General features: G+C 43.9%; 1 protein-coding gene across 5 annotated transcripts in view; it reads left to right on the top strand.

The window, feature by feature from the left end:
* The first annotated feature begins 399 nt into the window (after window positions 1-399).
* The window catches only part of ano8b (anoctamin 8b), a 35356-nt gene continuing 18200 nt past the window's right edge, over window positions 400-17555 (top strand). The window contains exons 1-4 of one of the 5 annotated variants that reach the window (XM_088622269.1): window positions 400-750; window positions 1567-1732; window positions 14640-14750; window positions 15461-15593. In XM_088622269.1, the coding sequence (XP_088478395.1) occupies window positions 1594-1732; window positions 14640-14750; window positions 15461-15593 (383 nt within the window). In that variant the 5' untranslated portion in view covers window positions 400-750; window positions 1567-1593. Of the gene's footprint in view, window positions 751-1219; window positions 1733-10107; window positions 10503-11783; window positions 14488-14639; window positions 14751-15460; window positions 15594-17555 lie in introns of those variants that run through there. The other 4 variants (XM_088622272.1, XM_088622268.1, XM_088622270.1 and 1 more) reach the window with 4 other exon arrangements.

Here is a 17555-nt window from a genome sequence, read left to right as displayed (position 1 = left end):
ACCATCTCCTCGCAGGCAGGCAGTGGATTCGAGTCGCCTTGTGTTACATGTTCGATTTTCCCCGCACCCCTAGGTTCTCCTAGGATAGAAAACTGGAAGTGCTTTGTAATTGCACGTGTTTGTAAAAAACAAAAACGACGACGGAGGCACATGACTTCCAGCGTAAAATGCTGAGGCTTGTAGCACATTGTAATAGATCAAAAACTGCTTCCCAACTCTATGAATCGCGACGTTTTTGATGTGACCTGCAAGTGAACGGTGCTTAGTTTCCCCCCACACACACACACCAAAAAAACATCGTTCAAGTCAAACGGGAAGTAAAAGAAACGGGGGGAGAGAGACACTTTCATCACCCTGCTCGTCCCTGATTCTTCTTTTCTAGAAAGTAGAAAGGGGGACCGCTCTTCCCCTTCCCGTGCGCCTCTGACGTGGGCGTTGGAGGTCGAGGGAAAACCCCAGCCTCCATGGGTCACCTCTACATCTGCTTCTCTACATTTCTGTAACAACGCGGATTCTCACGGCTGAGGCGCCTCTTTAAAAAAAAAAAACATAAAAAAACTGAGACGATATTTTTACTTTGATAAATAAATCATATCACCCTTAATCCCCCAGGCAGTCTGGGCTCACTTTATTATTCTAGGCTGCTGTTGAGCTTTGAAGAGGTGTCCTACTGAATGAGCCGCCAGTCCCAGCGATCAGTGCCACAGATAAGCTCTTTCACGGGGAATAACTTCTCCTTACTGCCTAACAGTAAGTACGTTACTATCTACCACTTTATGGGTTTTTTTTAAATACTGTCTGAAGGGGTAAAAAAAACAAACGCATAGATTATTTGCCTTGTTCTGCATGCCGGTTTGAGAGCTTTCAACCTGCAACATCCATGAAATCTTGGTGTGCTTTCCAGCGCAAAACACGCATGTGTGGAAATAATCTAACAAGTACACACGCATCTGTCTGTTTCAACATGCATGTGTTTGTGAGTACATCGCCTACACCTCAGTCTGTAGTCTCTGTGGACCAGTACATAGTGAACAGATAGCGCTTGCTAACGCGTTGCAACCTGAATGCTTGCAGCACATTATTTCTGGGGGTCCATTATTCTAATAAGTGGAAGCAGTTGCTCATAGGTGAGGGATGACAGTTCTCTACTTGCGTAAACCGTTGAAGGACCTGGGAAATTTCGTCTCGGAAGGCGAGGGGAACCATGCGATTTTTCCCAGCGTCTGTGTGTGTGTGTGTGCGCGCCTCTGTCTCCGTATGTATGTGTACAAGCGTGTGTCCGTGAGCGCGTGTGCGGTGAGTGTGTGTGTGTGTGAGTGAAGCTCTCTCCCCCTTTTCTTTGTCCCTCCTCCGAAGTGAGACTCGCTCCGGAGCGCTCTCAGCCTGCACGCAGCCCGCTGCCACCAGGATGAGCCACGGCAACCTTCACTTCACTTTCACGTTCATTTAACCCCCCCCGACCCGACCCGCTCCTCTCCCCCCCCCCCTTCCCCACTCTTGCCTCTGCACCGAAACCCATGCAACCCTGACCCGCGGTACCGCACTCCCTTGTCCCGGCTTCACCAGCCACTGGCTCCCCGCGCGGAAGCGAGCATGCCCGAGACAGGAGCGGCGGCGGCGGCGGCGGCAGCCTCAGGCAGCACCGCGGACACAGAGAGCTCACGGCACAGACACCGAGCGCAGGCGGAGGGGGAGAAGACTGACCCCGCTGCTGCTTCCTCCGGGGTCCTGGGTGAGTCTCGGGAAACGAGAAAGGGGATGTAAATAGAGGTCGTGCGGGAGCCGTACATGTGTGGAAGGCGTACCACTCAGATGGATGCTGAGGTAGACGAGGAGCCTGTATATGACAATAGACACTACAGGATGTCCCGCTGCCCTTTTGTCTACTTGTGTTGTACACTTGCGAAGCCCCTCCACCCTTTTCCGAAGTGATTTCTCCGCGTTTAGCGGGCACTCTTGAAAATTAGGCGCTTGTGCAAGGAAGGTCATGCGAATTTGCAGTCCTGTCGGCGTCAAAAACACCGTTGAAGTTGAATCTAGCTACCACGTTTTCAGCAATTAAAACAGTTGGATCAGGTGGTCTGTGCTGACATCCTTGATATGAAATACGCTTTTTTTTTTTTACTCGTTGTGCATTTGAACATTACTCCGTCTGCATATGCATTCTGCATACGAACCAGCGCGGTGTGTAACTTTTTCCAGTGAGACTGGAAGGTTATATTAGGATACATTGTTCAGCACTTCACTGAGCCGGTGCTGTCAGAGCGTGTTGTGCTATTTTGTTTTTTACCTCAAGACCTTAAAGTTTGAATGGGTTGCTTTGGCAACTCAAAATTAAACCGACGTAGAGCGCCGTATTCGACAAGGTTGCGTTTGTCTTCTTAATTCATGTATTTTGTTGTACCATGAACTGGGGAGTGAGGTGGGGGTGGGTGGGACTGCATTGACTTTTAAATACAGGCCCGGCACATTTCTACATCGGTAATTGGCTGCGTTTAATTATATTGGCTAATTGCTATACGTCGTCAGGATAATAGCGGCCTTCGCTCCGTTTGCTCGGCGGAGGGGGACGGAGCCGGAGCCGAAGCCGGAGCTCATTGCGGCTGCCTGGCGTGTCCGTGTCCGTGTGTGTGGAGTCGCTGAGTGCGCCTCTCCAGCTGTGGTGCAGGATGATGCAGTGTGGCGACTCGCAGCCTGTTGGAAGGCGGCCGGGGACGGGTTCTGTATGCAGGAGGTATGCAAGGTATCTCTTAGAGCACAGGAGCTCTTAAAGGTGTAATGTACCGTTAGAGGGGAAAACACAAAAAAAACTTCACAAATTGCGACGCTTTTGCTCATTTATCATTGTTGGTTATTTCCTATCTCCGTGTTTTTGAATGCGTCCTTTTGTGACTGTGGAATAATTCTAGGCGTCTCTAGGCTCCCTATAACAAGGCCCGTCCCTCACTTGAGTTTATATACTTGTGTGTTATCGGCCGTTTGACTGAATCTTGTACTCTTTGGTGAGGAGTCGTTACTAACCTTTTGTGTTTGCTGATCTCTGTGATTTGTTCAGAATGCAATGACACGTTTATCATTTTTTTTACGGTTTTTAAACTCACTTTTTTGTAGGACTATTTTGATCGTGAAATTAAATAGTAAGAGTGACTGGAAAGCGATGGATAACTTGTAAATCAGTTTTAAAGGCAGCGACATCGCTAAGAAAATAGCGGGCCTGTTTTCTGTATTTGTCTTTACTGTTTTCGAGTGTGGTGTTCTAGTTTCTTGGGGTCCCCAATTAGAAAAACAAGTCATTTAATGTTGTAGCGCCCTAGTAACCCGACAGAATAATTCAAGAGTTCTCTTTCCTTCCCACCGCGAGGAAACGGTTCAAAAACAGGCAGTGTTTTTATTGGTGCTTTCTTGCAGGTGGGGATCCAGGGTTTGGGTCCAGACTGTGGAGCCTTCTGTGTGGAGTCTGCATGCTACCCCCACATGTTCACTTGGTTACCTCACTCACATTTCACAGTGCTCTGGTTTCCTCCCACCCAGCAGAGACATGCCGTCTCTGTTTGTCCCTGTGTGCTGGTGTGTACCTTGTAATGGACTGGTCCCTGATGCTTCCAGGATAGTCCATGTTGCGCACCCCCTTACCAGAAATGAGCAGCTTTCTGATAAAGGGTGCGTGCCTCCATTTGTGTCTCCAGGTTTGTTTCTTGAAGGCTGTAATAATACTGAACCCCAATTCACATATATTCACTGACTATCTGATTCTATATAGTGTAGCTGTGATCAGAGTTCTTTGTTGGTCTATTAAGGATTTTCTTTTAGGGGTGTCTGAAATTGTAGCTGTGTGTTTTATGTATTTCTTCTAATCCCAGTGCTTTAGGCTTGAAGGGCTTTGAGTTTGTGTCAGCTGAGCTCTTTTTTGAACAGTTGCTTAGCATTTCACTTGAATTAATTAATATAGGTGTGCCTTTCTTGAGAGAATATGTGATCCTGTTTGAATTCCCAGCAAAAGCTTTCAATATGAAGTTTAGCTTTGTTCTGTTGTATATGATCATTAGGGTCCACTGCAGTCATACTTCCTGGACAGCAATGGTGGTCGAGCACGGTTTTAGGTGCAGCATGTGTTGCTAGCAGAAACTGCAAGCTTTCTGAATGTTGGAAATGCCCCAGCAACATTTTGTTGTCTCATTTTTGGGGGCAGTGGGGCCACTGTAACAGTTTCTTTCTTATATCATTCATTCTTCTGGAAGCAATAAAGAGGCAAACAAAATGTTAGGATATGTAGCTGAACTACATTATTTAAATCATGAGATGTCATCTGTGTTGTATAGTTATGAGTAGTATAACCTTCTTTAGAGTATTGTGTGCTGTTGTGCTCACCACATTATTGAAAAGGATATAGCTGTTCAGGAATCAGTCTGGAGAAGGGCAAGCTGATACGTTTCAGTGTTTAAGGGACTGTTCTACACAGGTTCTACCACACACAATGTTCTACATAAACCCTAAAAACATCAGGGAAAATGACATGAATGCCTGGAACAGGAGACGCGTCCTTACACAAAAAAGTGATGGGAGGGTGGAACATGCTACCCAGCCATGTTGTTGAAGCTGATAACCTGGCTTCTTTCCTGGGATCAAAAAGCCATTATTTACTGAACAGCTGGATGGGCTGAATGAACTTGTTTGACAAAGTCTTTATGTTCATTTTAGCAGGATCTACTGCTTTAAAGATTCTGTGGTGTTCCTTGAAAGAGCTTCCTGCTGAGGTAGAAATAAAAAGAAAAAAACCACTAGATTATTGGGATTAGCTTCTAGTCTTGTTTCTTTTACCTGTTATTGGCACTGTTCTGTGATCTCTCATACATCTCCATTTCTGATAGCTGGGATGTGAGAACCCTCTTCCTATAGTGTCCTTCAGGCTGACTGTAAGACATTTTTCTGTAGGGTTAAATGATAAATAAGAAAAATTCTGTCTTTACTGTATAGTTGTTTTAAGAACTGATTGCCAGTTTCTTTGCATTGGTTATGCAGGAAAGCAGCAGAGTAAATGTTATGAATATTTATCTGCTTATTAGTGATCTCCACGGATTAAGAGGTTATATCCCATCCCAGAGTGATGTTGTAGCAAGGAAGTGAACTTCTGAATTGTTTGCGTAATGTGAGTACTAAAGGTGTGTTAGAGACTACTGGTAATAAGACCTGTACTGCAGAACTGCTGCCTTTGCAGTACATAAAACCCAAAGGAGAGGCCAGTTTTAGCCCCCAACACATCTGCAAATCTCCTCTCCTGCCTCCATTTCCAGTATAATGTTGAGGCATGATTTATCTATACTTGTGCGCTACAGGGTCTTTCAATTTGTGGTGACCTTGTCCATAGTTATAAGACAGCTCTGCTGCTCTGTGTTAGCTTTAACTCTTTAACTGGATGGTTTCATGGCTTCAGGGCAAAGAAAGAGAGGCTGTTCTTCTGACTCTCTCACCGATCTAAGATCTCAATCTCTTTTCAGTTTGAATACATGATGATTTTGGTATCAATGCTCAACTGCTGTCTAAATACTCTCTTTCTGCTTTGGCTGCGGTGGGAGAGTGAGTCTCCGAGTCCCCTGGTTCCCTTTCCTCCCTGGACAGAACGTGTAGCAGCTGAGCTTGCTCACCTGCCCAGGAGGATCAGGCTCTGAGACCTGTTTTGGTTCTGCACAATGAGAAGCACCTCTTAGTAAACTCAGCCGCTGTTCACAACCACAGTCGGTGAAGGGCATGCATGTCCTGGATTTGAATCTGCAACCTCCGGGCTGAAACACTCTGCCCGAAATCCTAACCAGCCTTAGGAGGGATGAACTCGAATACCCAAAAGCTGTGTGATGGAGGTGGCTGTGACTCTGTTTTGTCCCAATGATCATACGTTCTTCATCGTTCATGCCAGGATGGTGCCTCTCAGAGATCAGTTACCGCTTTAGTTTCGGTTCAAGACTGAACCATAAAACATTGCCGGCCCTCTTCTTCTGTTTGATGTCTGTAGGGAAGTTGCTAAGTGAGCTCATTAAAAATCAAGGTACCGGAGCGGAATGCTGTTTTTTGCCTGATTAGCATAGGATCTCCGTTTCAGTTCCTGCCTGGATGCCTTGGAGTTCATTCTTTGCTGGAGGACTGTGTCACAGGCCAGAGGACGCAAGCTCAATTTGTCTGTCTCATTTCATTAATTAGCCTCATCTGTGGCATTAAAACTGTCTCTTATAAAGAAGGAGTGCAGTGCATTGGCTTGTGTAGACACGTTTGTGCTTTTTTTATGGCTGACAGCAGCAGCGGTTTTGCATTCAGGCACGATCAGATAGGTCTGGGATGCTGTCTGGAGGTTCTGGGCAAGAGGCTTGATGGGCTAATGGGAGTCCCCATAGTGATGTCTGCTTTTAAACGTCATGTGCTTTTCTCTGCTCCCCCAGCCTGCCTCTGCCTGAAAGATGAAAGATCTGAAGTGCAGTCTAGAGCTGGCGAACAGGGGCCAGACCACTGCGTGGATGCAGAAAGGCTAAAACAGACTTGTGCAGGCACCCAGACAGGTGAATCCATGTAAGAACCCAGGTACCTGAACTTGTGTGAATACACACTGGAGTAGGGAAGGAGACACCATTGTGAATACATCACATGCATGTGTTAAGTTGAACTGTAAAGATTGTAAAGGCAAATAAATTCAAGTTAGAACCTCCTAATGATACTTTGCAACCATTCTTAATTAATCTTGTTTTTTTTTACTGTTATTAATAAGAATAAACATTCCCGTATTCTACGCTAATCATAGATGTGGATAGCATGGATCACTAATAGTTGATTAAAAGTCTGTATTAGCATTAGTGGATGGTATGGTGATGCAGTGGCCAGCATTGCTGCCTTGCAGTGCTGGGGCCCTGAGTTCAATTCCAGGCCTGGGGTGCTGTCTGTGTGGAGTTTCCATGGGTTTTCTCCCACAGTCCAAAGATAGACTGGTAGGTAAATTGGCTACTGGGGAATATACGTCCTTTGTGTCTGTGTGTGCCCTGTGATGGATTGGCATTCCTTCCAGGGTGTACCCTGCCTTGTGCCTGTTGCTTGCTGGGATAGGCTCCAGCTCTTCTGCAATCCTGAACTGGAAGAAGCATTAAGTTATAAAATGGATGGATTAGTAATAGTAGTAATAGATTTAGTAGAATTACATAGTTACTGTTGTTAAAATGTTAACCTGTATTTGTTGTAAAGTCTTAAGTATAAAGGTTCTTAGTTAGCACTAGTGTGGATGTAATGGTAGGTTTGCTAGATTGGAGCACTGCAGTGATTAATCTATGAGAGTATATTGGCTATCTTTACAAATGCCCTTTCTTCTTATTTTAATGGAGAAAGAGAAAGGACTCTCTTCAACCCATATTTTTTTTTTATCACAAAGAACATGGATCCTGCCTTTAGACTCTGCTTATTAGTCACTGGAGCTGTAACTTGAGGAAGACAAACTCCAGCCTGCAGAAATCCCATTATTCTAAATGCTCAGTCAAACCAACATCAGGTTTTAGAAAACGCATCAAAACCGTGTGCATAATGTGTTGGCATAAACATAAGACAAGAGAGAAAATTTCTTCAGGTGATCAGAGATCAATCTCTTGCTTCTTGATTGATCCATGTACTTTTAAACCACTTTACTGTTCTGCATTGCATTACCATGCAACATGTGGTTCCTAGCCTTCTTTGTCTGACTCTCTAAAAGAGTCAGTGCAATCAATGAATCAGTCACTGGTCGGCGAGCCCCCTTAATTAAGAGACAATGGTCTACAGTTTGTACACAGTTCTTTTATTTGCCACTGGTTTGCATGTAAAAATGCTTAATTCAGCTAATCAATGTAATTGCAAAATCTGAACTACTTTCATGCTTCCAGGTACTTGATCCACATAGACCACAAATGTGTTGGATCTATTGTGCCAAATGCCCAGTATGTGACCTGTTACTCTCACATGGCATAAAGCCCAAACATGTGTGTTAAGAAGTAGAGTAGACCTTCACTACTGTAGGTGAGTCTACTGCTGTGTATCTGTGTATGTCATCCCACTGATTTGTTTCAGATTGTTTTACAAGGTTCATGACTCTAGATAATTTAAAGTATATATTCCATTTACAGTACCAAATGTAGAAGAAAGGGAATTGGGAAGAGGAAATATTTAATTTTATTCTATTAAATTGATTAATTACTTCATTAGATCAATTAAGAAAAAACATAACAGCCTAACCCTAGAGATGTTGTTTCTGCGTTTCTATTTTTTCATGGATTTTCTTTCTACTGACAAAGGAACGTGTGGATGGAAGTTACATTCAATACAGCAGCTTTAATTTAGATGTGTTATCTTCATTTTGCACAGGACAGCTTAAAAAGCTCCATACATCAGTGCAACTGTTCTAGTGGGAAAACAGGAAAATAATTCCATGTGAATTATTGACTTTCCCTGGAGCAAGGACGTCTAGATTTTTTTCTTCTTCCTTTTTGATAACCCTGTCTTTTTGTAATCACCACTTTCTTCGGAGGCGCTCCTGTTCCAAACCATGTGAGCGACTTAGGCTGGACATTATCTGTCTAAGCTGTTGGTTGGAAAAATGCTCCAGATCCTGTTTTGTCTAGAATTTTGTGGACTGTTTAATGCTGGGTCAGTCAAATCTGGGTCAGTGGAAATGCTCTAATGCCCTTGGCACACTGTCTTCACTATCTTAATAATTCATGATTGTCCATCTTCCTGTGAAGGTTATTCATTTGAGTCTCCATCTTGTCCTTAATCTGACCAAGACCAAAATACCTCAGCTGACTTTACTCAAGTGTTTGGTTCAAACAGCACAACATGGCTATGGGATTATTCAGATTTAATTTTCTTTGATGGCCCGGTGGATTAAATGCTTTAATGCTCCACATTTACACAATCTGCTCAAAAACTCTTCCTGTTAGAAATGTTTTGCAGGTGTGACTCTTCACCCTAGATGGATTTTAGCAAATTTCACATTGTGCAACTGAAAAAAAGTAAAGTCATTTAGCTTTTTTTTATCCAGGAGTCACAAGTCCACCTGCCGTGACTCCTGAAACTGCTGTGTATTGAATTTGTATCAGCTATTTGTAAAAAGGCACGTCCTTGTTTTCATATGAATGATTGACCTATATGTGTCTCTGTGCTTGTGGAGTATGAATTACAATATGGTAATGCCTTATCTTCCCAATATGACAAGACAGAATTGCATCTCTAACATGGGGAAGTCTTGTAAAAGGGCATTAATAAGTGATTTAATCCCAGAGGTAACAGGTCATGGGTCACAGGTCATGTGATTGGCTCCCATTCGATTTTGTTCCATTCCCTCATTACTCCGCTATTAAAAATCCTGTTTTTCCTGTTGTGGCCTGCCTGCTGGTTAGTCTGAGGTTTGCCACACCAACAGTTTATTCCACAGGGTAAAGCCATGTGAATTCTGATTGTGGGGCATGGGAGAGGGAAGACGGTTAGGGCTACACAGCCCTTTGAAACCCATAGCTAAATCGTGCGCACCTCAAATGTATTTCCCCATCTCTTTTCCTTACACTTATGTGTTGAGAAGCTCTTGATTTGTCAGAATGACAGGTGCAACAATGTAGGTCAGACCTCTTCTCAAGGCTTAGAAACTGTTTTAACTAAATTTGCATAGATTGTACCCCGTTATGTAATCTTATATGCACAAATGTCCCGTGATTTGCATATCCTGGTCAAACTCAAATAACTTAAATCAATACTTAAATTTGTAAAAAAAAAACAACTAAGCAAACACTGGACTTCTGCCAAACATACAAATAAAGCCAAGTACACATTCTAAAAGCACCAATGAGAGTCATGTATAACAATAAAGTGGTACTAAACTAGACCCCCTACTCACATTGTGGTATTAATATTGTGATATTGTTGATATCACTTCTTCTTTGTTTTTATTTAGAAAACAGAAACATCCAATTAACATCACAAGCAACATAGTTTAAAAACCTAAGCTGTCTTTACTTCCTGCATTTCTAAAGAGCGATAGTGGATTGTAATTGAAATTAAAGCTGCTATTTTCAATTCTAAGGTTAAGTCATAAGCACAGAAAAAAAAAGTACCGGGTAGTACAGTGCCTATTGACAAGCTGTGTGAGAAGATACGCAGTAACTGTTACGAAATGAGCTCTTCAGAAGAGATCATCGTGGCAATGATCACAATTCAGATGGTGTATTAATGATGATGTAATGATTAGAGGGGAAAGAAGCGATTGGTGCCAGCAGATGTCTAGCCACCCTGCTGGAACAGCAGAGTGCCCACAACACCGGGCCCTGCTGGGAGAAACAAACAGTGCTCTTATTGTGGATCAGTCTCTCTGCCCACCAGGCTATTGGCGCAGCCTGTGCCCAGAGGAGCTGGGAGAAAGCACAGAAACCAGGAGAGAGAGAGGGAGGGAGGGAGGCGCTGCTTGCCGAGCCCATGAGAGAGGCGATTGTATCCGATCCTGGTGATAACAGGTCTGTGAATGCAGCTGCTGGCGGGGTGGGAGGAGGGGAGGAGAGGGGTTGAGGGGGGTTACAGAGAGGGGCGGAGGCTATCCCGGAGATCTATGGAGGGCAGCTGGGCTTGAGATCGAAAAGGCTCGGAGAGAGGAAGGGAAGGCGGGGAGGGCCACGGCTCAGTTTTACCTCCGTCAGCCTGCGTGTGTGGGTTTGCAGCTGCAGTTGCCGTGTGCGGTGATGTTCTTAAAAATGCATCTTTCTTCTGGGGATGGGATTCTGTTTGCAAAAAAAAATCTGCATCCGAGGGCCTGATGCAGAGCGAACATCGTGCATGCTCAAGAACCACAGCAGGTTGCAGTATGTGGTTAACGTGTCATTCAGGAGCGATGTGCCTGTGTTCCAATTAAGATGAAAGCAAAAGTAGGGGAATAGCTGCAATTTGGCTGTGTGCAAGAGTCTATTTCTGACTGCATTACAGTGTGAGCTGTTCGGTTGCCCAGGTTAACAGTTGGTCATTGTACAGGCTGTCTGTACCATGTGCTGATTCTAAAGGTAGAAGTGAAGTTGCTCAGTTCTGACATGCAGTATTTATATGCAGTGTTTATTTGGTATCATATTCTGTTTTTTAAACCAGCCTGCCTACATAGAGTTACCCTTATATTTGATACGATGGAAGAGGAGACAAAAATGGTCCAGGACAGAATCTGAGAGAGTTCTGGTTTTATCATTTGACCCTCTTTCGGGCCAGTCAGTTTCTCTGTCTCTTTAAAGCACCAGTACCTGCAGAGCTGGGAGAAGCTGTTTAACTGGTCCAGTTAAGCAAATAGTGATCTGATTCAGGTTGCTAACAGCCTAGCTGGGGTTGAAACCTATAAGCATACCGGCCCTCCATGGCCAGGATTGGAGATGGGACCTGTACTGTCTGAATGCACTTGGATTGCATACTCTCCTTCGGAGCAATACGGCTCAGAGCTGTAGTTGTAGCTGCTGTGTGTACTGTACCTTAGTGATTTGAATTCTTCAGAGTGTAACTAGAAGTCTTCTCATGCTAATCCTACAAAAAGCATAAATGCATCAAATCAGTCCTACTTAGCCATAGTCCTGGTACAGATCAGGTTTTCAAGCAGATCTTGTCCCTCCTAGGCCCTGCTTGTAGACATTACACTTATACTTCTTTTAAATATAGTACAGTTATATAATGTCCATATTTGACTAGCACTGGCACACAGATTCTGGACAACAAGTACACTGAGTATAATATATGAGGGAACATATCAGAAACCTCAAAGACACTATCAGCTTTCAAGCACGAAAGAACAGATCTTGTATCTGTGATAAGAACAGAGTTACAAGTTAAAATTCTTTTCAGTGCTGTATAGATCGTCCTATTACTTAGGCATGACTAGGCATGTCATGTTTAGCTGCAGTCAAAAAGAAGAGTATTTTTTTTTAATTTGCTGGAAAATATCCAAGGAAACAGTTATTCCAAATATTACGTCTTAACTATAAATGTGCATCATTGTTTCTTTACAAATGTAGCCGTGTGATGCTTGATTGAGCATGTCTGTCCCTAAAGAATATTCTGCATTCATATTGTGCTTGTGAACCACACAGATAGAGCTCCTTGCAGATCAGCTTAACTATTGCTCTCCTGCAGCTCATCAGCATCCACAGCAGAGCTTAGCAGGGCACTTGCATGGGCTGTGCTGCAGATCAGTATCTGCAACAACCTGCTTAAACCTCTGGCTTTCTCCTTAATAGCTTCTCCTAGCTCCTCAAGTGCTACTTATTTTAAAAGACTTTGAAAACCTGCAGGCACACAGATCCTCCAGAGCTGAGCACTCCTGTCATAAGGTCGCCCCCCCCACCCCATGTCATCAGTGGTGCACATTTGCCCTCACCTTGCATCAGACACGGTGGTGTTGCATACAGTGCACGCCTGTCAGGCTATACCAGCTTATCGTTTAAAAAGGCTACTGCTGCCACTGTGTGCTGTTAATAACTCAGCACCGCAAGCTGAAAAACGACACCAGACGAAGCCATTGATCACACCCTATGATCACTATGAAAACTGGCCTTATTTTGGAAGAGGGCCTTCCCACATCATAGTCAGCTGGCTTTCAAGTTCTGTGCTCCAGTCCCTCTTAGACCAACCTCAAGGATTTTCTCTCTTTCTGCTAAGTGGCAGAATTCTCCTACCAAAGATCATGTGATAGAACTTCACTTATTCAGAGTTTCCTGACTAGAGACTTTGTAGGTGCATTGGCACACGTCTGAAAAACGAAATGACTTGGCTGGGACAGCTGCATACATGATGGACCTGTGTTGAGTACTTAATCAATTTGCATGAAGGCTTTACTTTTTGTGCTGTGCTGCATTCTGTGAGAGATTTAGACGTGGCAAACTGAAGTGCTATGAAGCGAATATTGAATGCCAATTCCTTTTTATCCGAGACGGGAGAGACGGAGGGAAATTTGTTATCAAGAAAATCGAATTCAAATGAGAGGTTTTTCCACTAACTGTAAAAAACAATACAAAGTCAGAGAGGTATTAGACCAGGTAAAAAAAAGCCAAACTCTTATCATCCCGTAACAGAGAGGAGTTTTATGAAAAGGTAGGTCACATGTACAGTAGGTAATAAAAATAATTCTAAAATAACTGAGTATGAGTATGCAGGTTTAATATGGAAACAATAAATGACAGGGTTTGTACTGTACTTTATGTAGCACTTACGTACTGTATTTAGCATATAGGATGGATCAGTTAAAGCTACACAGCATTTTTTTTATTTTAAAGATCTGACTGCCATTTGACATACTGTATACATTCCTTCTCGCTTTTCTTTGTTGTTAAAGTCTTTTAGTACAGCCCTTGTAGTACACATGTAGTACAGCTCTGAATGATTTAGCAATCTGCTCATGTACGTGTAAGACAAATTGCATTTCAGGATGCCTCATTACTGAGAGATACCTGTGTGGCTTTAAGGTTAACTTTAACTGTGGAATCCGACATGGACACGGGCAATTACAAACTAGCAATGCACGATTCTTTTTTTAACTGGAACTACAACTCAAGCCTCCCACACTTAATTTCAAAGTTCATTTAGACATTATTTCTAATACTGCTAATTTTTCAAACATCTCAGTCATGAAATGATGTACTTTGCTGCAGTTGAGTTTGCTTATTATATCATGTGTTCTGTGTGTTATGCTTACTGGTCTGGACTCAAGTAGACATTTTTATGTTATAACGGCAGTGAAAAGCAATGCCTGCATATACAGTATCTGTTGTGTGTCTGGTCACTGCATGCGGCTGTTTGTGGCCTTATGTTAGCCTTTGTTCTGGTACGATCTCTTAAGGTACTCCATCTTTTTTCTCCTCCCTTTCTGCTTTTTCAATAAGCCTTGGGTTTTTCTTCACAAGGCCGCACTTGACCCAAAAGATTGCTGGAATGCTGGGACATAACCCACTTTCTGAGGTGCTGGCAGGGACCGCTGCAGAAGGCACAGCTCAGTGATTATTCTCAATGTGTTTCACACACCGGTTTTCACAAACATCAACTGAAAACTCTCCAGGTATAAGTTTTGGAGCCTTCTCTGCTCCACCCTGGACATGTTCTTGTAAAATTATCTGCATTCTGCAGCTGTTTCACCGGTCTTCAGACCCGCGATTTGTGTGCAGTATGGAGTGAACGGCCTTATGGGAAATGAAGCTCAGTGTTTGTCATTCAGTGTTGCAAAACACTGACTGTGGCAGAACGGTTAAAGACCATCTCCGCTTTTTTTTTTACTTTGAAAAACAAAACGCGTTTAAAATCTTTAAATCTATACAGTTATGTTTACAAAGGTGTCATTAAAAGCCTTCTGGAGTAAACCGTTTTAAGTTATATGTTCAATTAGGGGAACCTCCTATTAGCAGATCCTTTCTCTGGGCACCGTAGCCTCCTGGAACAACAAGGGTTAAGCACAGCTGCCCGCCCCTCTCAAGTTCCAGAGCTCAGGTGGGTGACATTTAAAATTGAGGAGGAGGGGGTGACAGCACTAGAAATGCCCTGGCTGGGCCCTTGGTCAGTTTTGTCGCGTGACACTGTTTTGTGCCTCAGCAGGCTGCCTGACGCACTGTCTCTGTCGGTCTCCCTCTCTCCCCCCGCAGACAAGCTGTTTGGGAAGAAGCTCCTGCAGGCTGGCCGTTACATCATGTCCCACAAATCCTGGATGAGGACTGTACCTACGGAGAACTGTGACGTCTTAATGACTTTTGCAGGTGCTGTGAAGGAGGTCCTCTTTATAGAGTCTCTCTTTCTCACCGTACATTTCCATATCCTCTTCTGTGTTCCCCACTCTATTTCCGTTTCTCTTTCACACCCCTTACCTTTCATGGTTTGTCATTTCTCTAACCATTGCTTCTCCTTCTTGTTCCTTCTTGAATCTTGTTTGAATTCTCTGCACACAAGACCTCTGTGGCTCTCTGGCCTGAAAGGGTCTGATTTCATGGTGTTGCTTTTGTCTCTGCGTTTTCCTTGCTGAAAGTGACATGGCTCACACTTGCATGCATGCAGTCAGACATGCATACAGGATGCTAGGGCACGGCGGAATGAGATTCCAGCTTTGGTTTCGACAAATGTAGCACTAAATGAAAGTCATATCTTTTTCGGATGCAGGATTTCTCCGAACAACTAGACCGTTGCCATTTGTCCATGTGTTCCTTTCAAAATAAGTACCTTTTACTTACTACGTCAAACAAATCTACAGTTTTTGGTTGATAGCTGTTTTGTCAAGTACCATTCTGCAGTATAAGTTAATGGTCGTCAAACTGTGACAAAAACATGGAACCGCAAACCACTTTGGATGACTGTCTCACTTTCTATTTAATTGAACCGTTTTAATTAGGAGGGTGTCCTTCGCACCACACTTGACTTATCCTGCGGGGAGCTCCGACTAAGACTCCTACTCTGCCCTGTTTACGTTTTGCAGACACCACGGATGACCACACGTTGCTATGGCTACTGAACCACATTCGGCTGGGGATCCCGGAGCTCATCATCCAGGTTCGACACCACAAGCACACGCGCGTCTACGCCTTCTTCGTCACGGCAACCTATGAGAAGTGAGACCCTGGGTTGGAGGGGGCGGGGTTGGGGGCGGGGGGGCTGGTGGCTTGTGGGAGGGGTTAAGAGGAACTGGTACTCCACAGCTAACCAGGAAGAGAGGGCAAATGGTACAGTGCCACATGCCAGGGTCAGCAACAAGCAGAGTACTAAAATAAGTCTAATGTGAGACGTGCAAAGCTAAAGTTTTATGATGTACAGTGCAATGGTGTTTTCTGAGGATGTATGTGTAGCACAGGCCCTGTATCAGTACAGGTGTGCCTGTCTAGTCACTGAGTGTAATTGTTTCACATGGGCGTTCCAGACACACACTGCTTGTTTACCTGCCTTTTTCCACACTAAGCCTATAGTACCTGTGAACATTACTGAACCCCTCCCACATTCCTGGTCTGAGCTCTAGTGACTCACTGTTCAAAAAGGATCGGCAGTTAACCTGAACATGACTGTTGCAATGAGAGTCACAGTATGTGTCAATCTGTGATTCAGGGGAGGGATAGGGCTGGAAAGTGCTCCTGTCAAACGCTACATCTTGTTTATTTTCTCAGTGCCATTCCTTCCCTGGTGAAGGAGCCCCAACATCTTTCATACATAAAAATTCCAAAAGGCCTCATTTGCAGCACATTTCTCAAAACAAGAATGAAGCTACTGTATAAGGTAGTGCTTTCTAGTATGTTAGACATCAGTGCCTTCTTTTGAAGACTGAGCTGGTGCTGAAACATGGACATTGAATTCCTACAAGGCATTGGGGTAGCAGAGACATGGGGACAGCACAGGGCTCTAGATTGCTGAATTGACTTTTCCTGAGCTGTTAAGAATCTCCAGTGTTTTCCTTTTTGCTAAAGTCTGCTGCGCCTGAAACCCTCCAATTCCTTTCTGTCTGCACAATTGAATTAAAGCAAATGAGGCATGGAGTGGTACAGGGAGGAGTAAGTGATTTCTGTACTGAGTGCACTAGCAGCCCAGGAGGGAATTCTACATCAGAGCTTTGTAAAATACCAGCAGTGCCACACCCCCTGTCCCCCAGGAGGATGCATAGGACCATGCTCCATTGTGACTGATTTCTGTTAAGGGCTTTTTGTGCTTTAAATAAAAAAAGTGCTAGTTTTAATAAAAAAGTGTTAGTTTTCTTTTCCATTTTATGAATGCTTGTTATGCAAGGAAAAGGGAGAGATGACAGCAGCCTCTGAATGAAAGGAAAGGCAGTGCAAAATGAGAAAGTGTTTTTATTGTATTTACAAGAAAGGCAGGGTATTTATCTAGCACAGCCAAATGCTGAAAGACAGGCGGGTACCTATTTTTAAATTGATGTTTAGGTTCTAGGTGTCAGTGGATCATTAAGGGGTGGATCATTTGTGCTTGAGGATGTGGTCCCTTTTCATCCAGTACTTGATGAGGTCTTGACTTCACCTGATCGCCATTGTAGTGCAAAGTGCTCTTCAGAGTGACGTACTCTATCTTCATTCACTCTGGCTCTTGCAATTCGCTCCAGGTGTCTCAGACCCAGGAGAGAGCTGGTGAATCCAGCTCACTGCCTGATCAACTCGCTGCCCAATCAGCGGAGACAAATCAGCTCTTCCTGTCACTGGCTGCCAATCACATCGCCTTGACTGCAGGCGAAGTTTGGCTCATGTTCCAGGCTTCTCCTTTATGCAACTCTGAAATGATGACTTTGCTGCCTTGGAAGGCAACCCAGGACTTTCAGAAACCCCCTTTCCCTCTGCCGTTTCTACTCATTCATCTGCCATTTAAGCTCCTCTCTCCTTGTTTTCCCCATGGGCAAACTATGGGCAAATTGCCCATCTAATTCATTTACTGTGTGATGGGCAATTTGCCCACAGTTTGCCTGCAGTGAATGTCATGCTCTGTTTGTTTCATGGTTAACCTTGCTGTTCAGTCTATCCATGAACCCCCACTATTCTGAGACCAAAGCGATGTACCATTGAAAATAAAGTCAACTTCAA

The sequence above is a fragment of the Lepisosteus platostomus genome, chromosome 27 (genome assembly GCF_059453375.1).
Source record: "Lepisosteus platostomus isolate fLepPlt1 chromosome 27, fLepPlt1.hap1, whole genome shotgun sequence".
NCBI lineage: Eukaryota > Metazoa > Chordata > Actinopteri > Semionotiformes > Lepisosteidae > Lepisosteus > Lepisosteus platostomus.
Note: the sequence above shows the minus strand (reverse complement) of the source record. Positions and strands in the feature narration are given on the sequence as shown.